General features: G+C 45.8%; 1 protein-coding gene across 1 annotated transcript; it reads right to left on the bottom strand.

Annotated features, from left to right (window-relative positions):
* Window positions 1-121: 121 nt before the first annotated feature.
* Window positions 122-1,358, bottom strand: H257_16049 (hypothetical protein; the record flags this gene model as incomplete). The annotated part of the gene is made up of 4 exons (XM_009844368.1): window positions 122-146; window positions 226-571; window positions 637-934; window positions 1,173-1,358. The coding sequence occupies 4 exons, from the start codon at window positions 1,356-1,358 to the stop codon at window positions 122-124; spliced, it is 855 nt and encodes a 284-aa protein (XP_009842670.1).
* Window positions 1,359-2,284: the final 926 nt, after the last annotated feature.

Genomic DNA, 2,284 nt, shown 5'->3' with positions numbered 1-2,284 from the left:
AGGGTGCGGCTGCCTTCCCAGTTTGCATGCGTAGTGTCCATGTTGTTGATTAAATCGGCTTGACTTGTGGACATGTGCAACAGGTAAATGTCAAAGGTGACACTTGTCCACTCCTCGCTTGTCATGCCTTGGCGTTTGTCGTAGCACTAGAACAAAACATGAGGACAATATGATGATATAAGATTACTTACATTTTTGAGGACGTGAAAAAAACACATAAGGTACTCGAGAAGAGGCAGCTCAGGTTGAAGTGCGTTGGTCATTCCTAGGAATTGTGCCTTGTCTGCATCACCCATAAGTCTTGTCGGCGCCCATGCATAATTCAGGAGACTTGTGAACTTCTCCTTGAGTGACCGCAGTAGCCACGCGACGTCGGCGTGGGTCCGCTGCGACGTGATGCATACGCACAGAAGGTGAAATGATCCCGCCATGTCGGAGTATCCAAATACAAACATGGGGTAGCCCAGCACGTTCGTCGAAAATGTCGTGTCCATGTGACATATGACGGTCTTCATTGGGTTGGCTGTGAACACAGCGTGGTACTTTCGAAGGAGTTCCACTGTTGACAATCCTACGACAACTTCATGAGACGTACGAAGTTTAACCAATGAAATTCGTCGCCAAGCGTGAAGCGACCAGCTTCCTCCTCGACACCAAACACAAATGGTTTGTGCGCCACCTGGTCTTCGACGTTGTCGGTGAGTCGCCACTTCATGAGTTCTTCAATCGCAGCAGGAACGGTGCTCTTCTGCAAAATATCTTTGGACCGCATGTAGTGCACTGCATGCTGCACTTGCTTCAAAGTGGGACATGGCATGCCACCGAATCTTTCTTGACCAATGGACGCCTTGAGCATCGTGAACAACGCCTTGGGGTTGTGCTTGGGGTCGTCATCAATCCATGTAGCCAGCGCATTTTTCATTTCAAGAGTGACCTAATTCAACGTCACTCATGCACACATGCATTTCTATATAAACGTGATACCTTTGGGTTTCGGGGTACTACATTACCATCATTCTGTTCAAATTCACCCACATGATGACCGTCTCGGTGCACCGTGGCAATCTGAGTTAAAGTGCAGGTTGAAATTCGATACGAACCTACACCGTGGTGGTATGAGTTAAAGTACACGTTGAAATTCGAGACGAACCTGGGCATCGTAGTGGCTGTACTTGGTCTCCACCAGCTGGATGGCACAGTGGACTCACACAACGCGTGTACTGCACTGTCATGGCATGGGGTTTGGCTAGCGACAGATCCGGACCATCGTGATCCATGTTGCACTTGATGACGTTCTTGTGTGTAATGCCATACTCGGGTAGGGTGGCCCTAAACTCATCCACGCGCGCAGAATCCATGGTAGCAAGAAAGATCCACATGATAAAAAATGCTACTTCGAAGTATGATTTAGTAGTTTCATGGTCCGTTACATCTCTTTATTGAATCGTACGCAGGAGTTTCATCCATGAACAATACAACCAATCAAATGTACACAAGTCGAACTGTAAGCTATTCCATTAGTGCAAATTCGTCCAATGAGTTGTCTAAAACTTCTGCTAGTATTACGAATATGCTTTACAAAAAGGTTGCTATTTCTGGGACTCGAACCCGGAACACCAGTCTCGCAAGTGGGTGCCTTAACCACTGCACCGCAGAAGGTATACATTACTTATCCAAGTAAAATCATTTAATTACATATTTGTTCATCTAGTACTATAGTACCAACCAATGTACTGTACTAATACTAGTATCAGCCAATGCAGCACTACTGTACATGTAGTGTCCTACCTATTACTCATACGGTACATGTACAGTAAGTACCACAGTCCTCGTGTTGCATTCACAGTCAAACAACATGTACTTTAGATAACGCAGGATGTGCCGACTCCAACACCAGTACCACAGCATGCCTTCAATGGCCACAATATTGAAAGCCCTGCGACAAGTAGTTATTGGAGTACAGTACTAGTACGTTTAGTTTTCGTCGTCGTAAATGGGGGAGGACCAACTACCAACTACGCATGCGAGTCCTAGAGAGAAATGTACTGTACGCGATCACATATGTGCTAATTTACTGTAGTGTCAACCAATACTTCAGCCAAAGCAGCAAATACTGTACATGTAGTGTCCTGGCTATGACTCGTACAGTCATGTACTGTCGTACAGGTCCTGCTGCAGTCAGGTTACAACAGTGAATGGGTCTATGGTGACGTTGGGGCATAATGAAATGTGAGTAAATCTTATGAGTAGGTGTCGTGTAATGCAGAATCGTTTCAAGACATTC

The sequence above is a fragment of the Aphanomyces astaci genome, assembly GCF_000520075.1.
Source record: "Aphanomyces astaci strain APO3 unplaced genomic scaffold supercont1.79, whole genome shotgun sequence".
NCBI classification, from domain to species: domain Eukaryota; phylum Oomycota; class Saprolegniomycetes; order Saprolegniales; family Verrucalvaceae; genus Aphanomyces; species Aphanomyces astaci.
The sequence above is the reverse complement of the archived record's forward strand: the minus strand, read 5'-3'. Positions and strand labels throughout refer to the sequence as shown.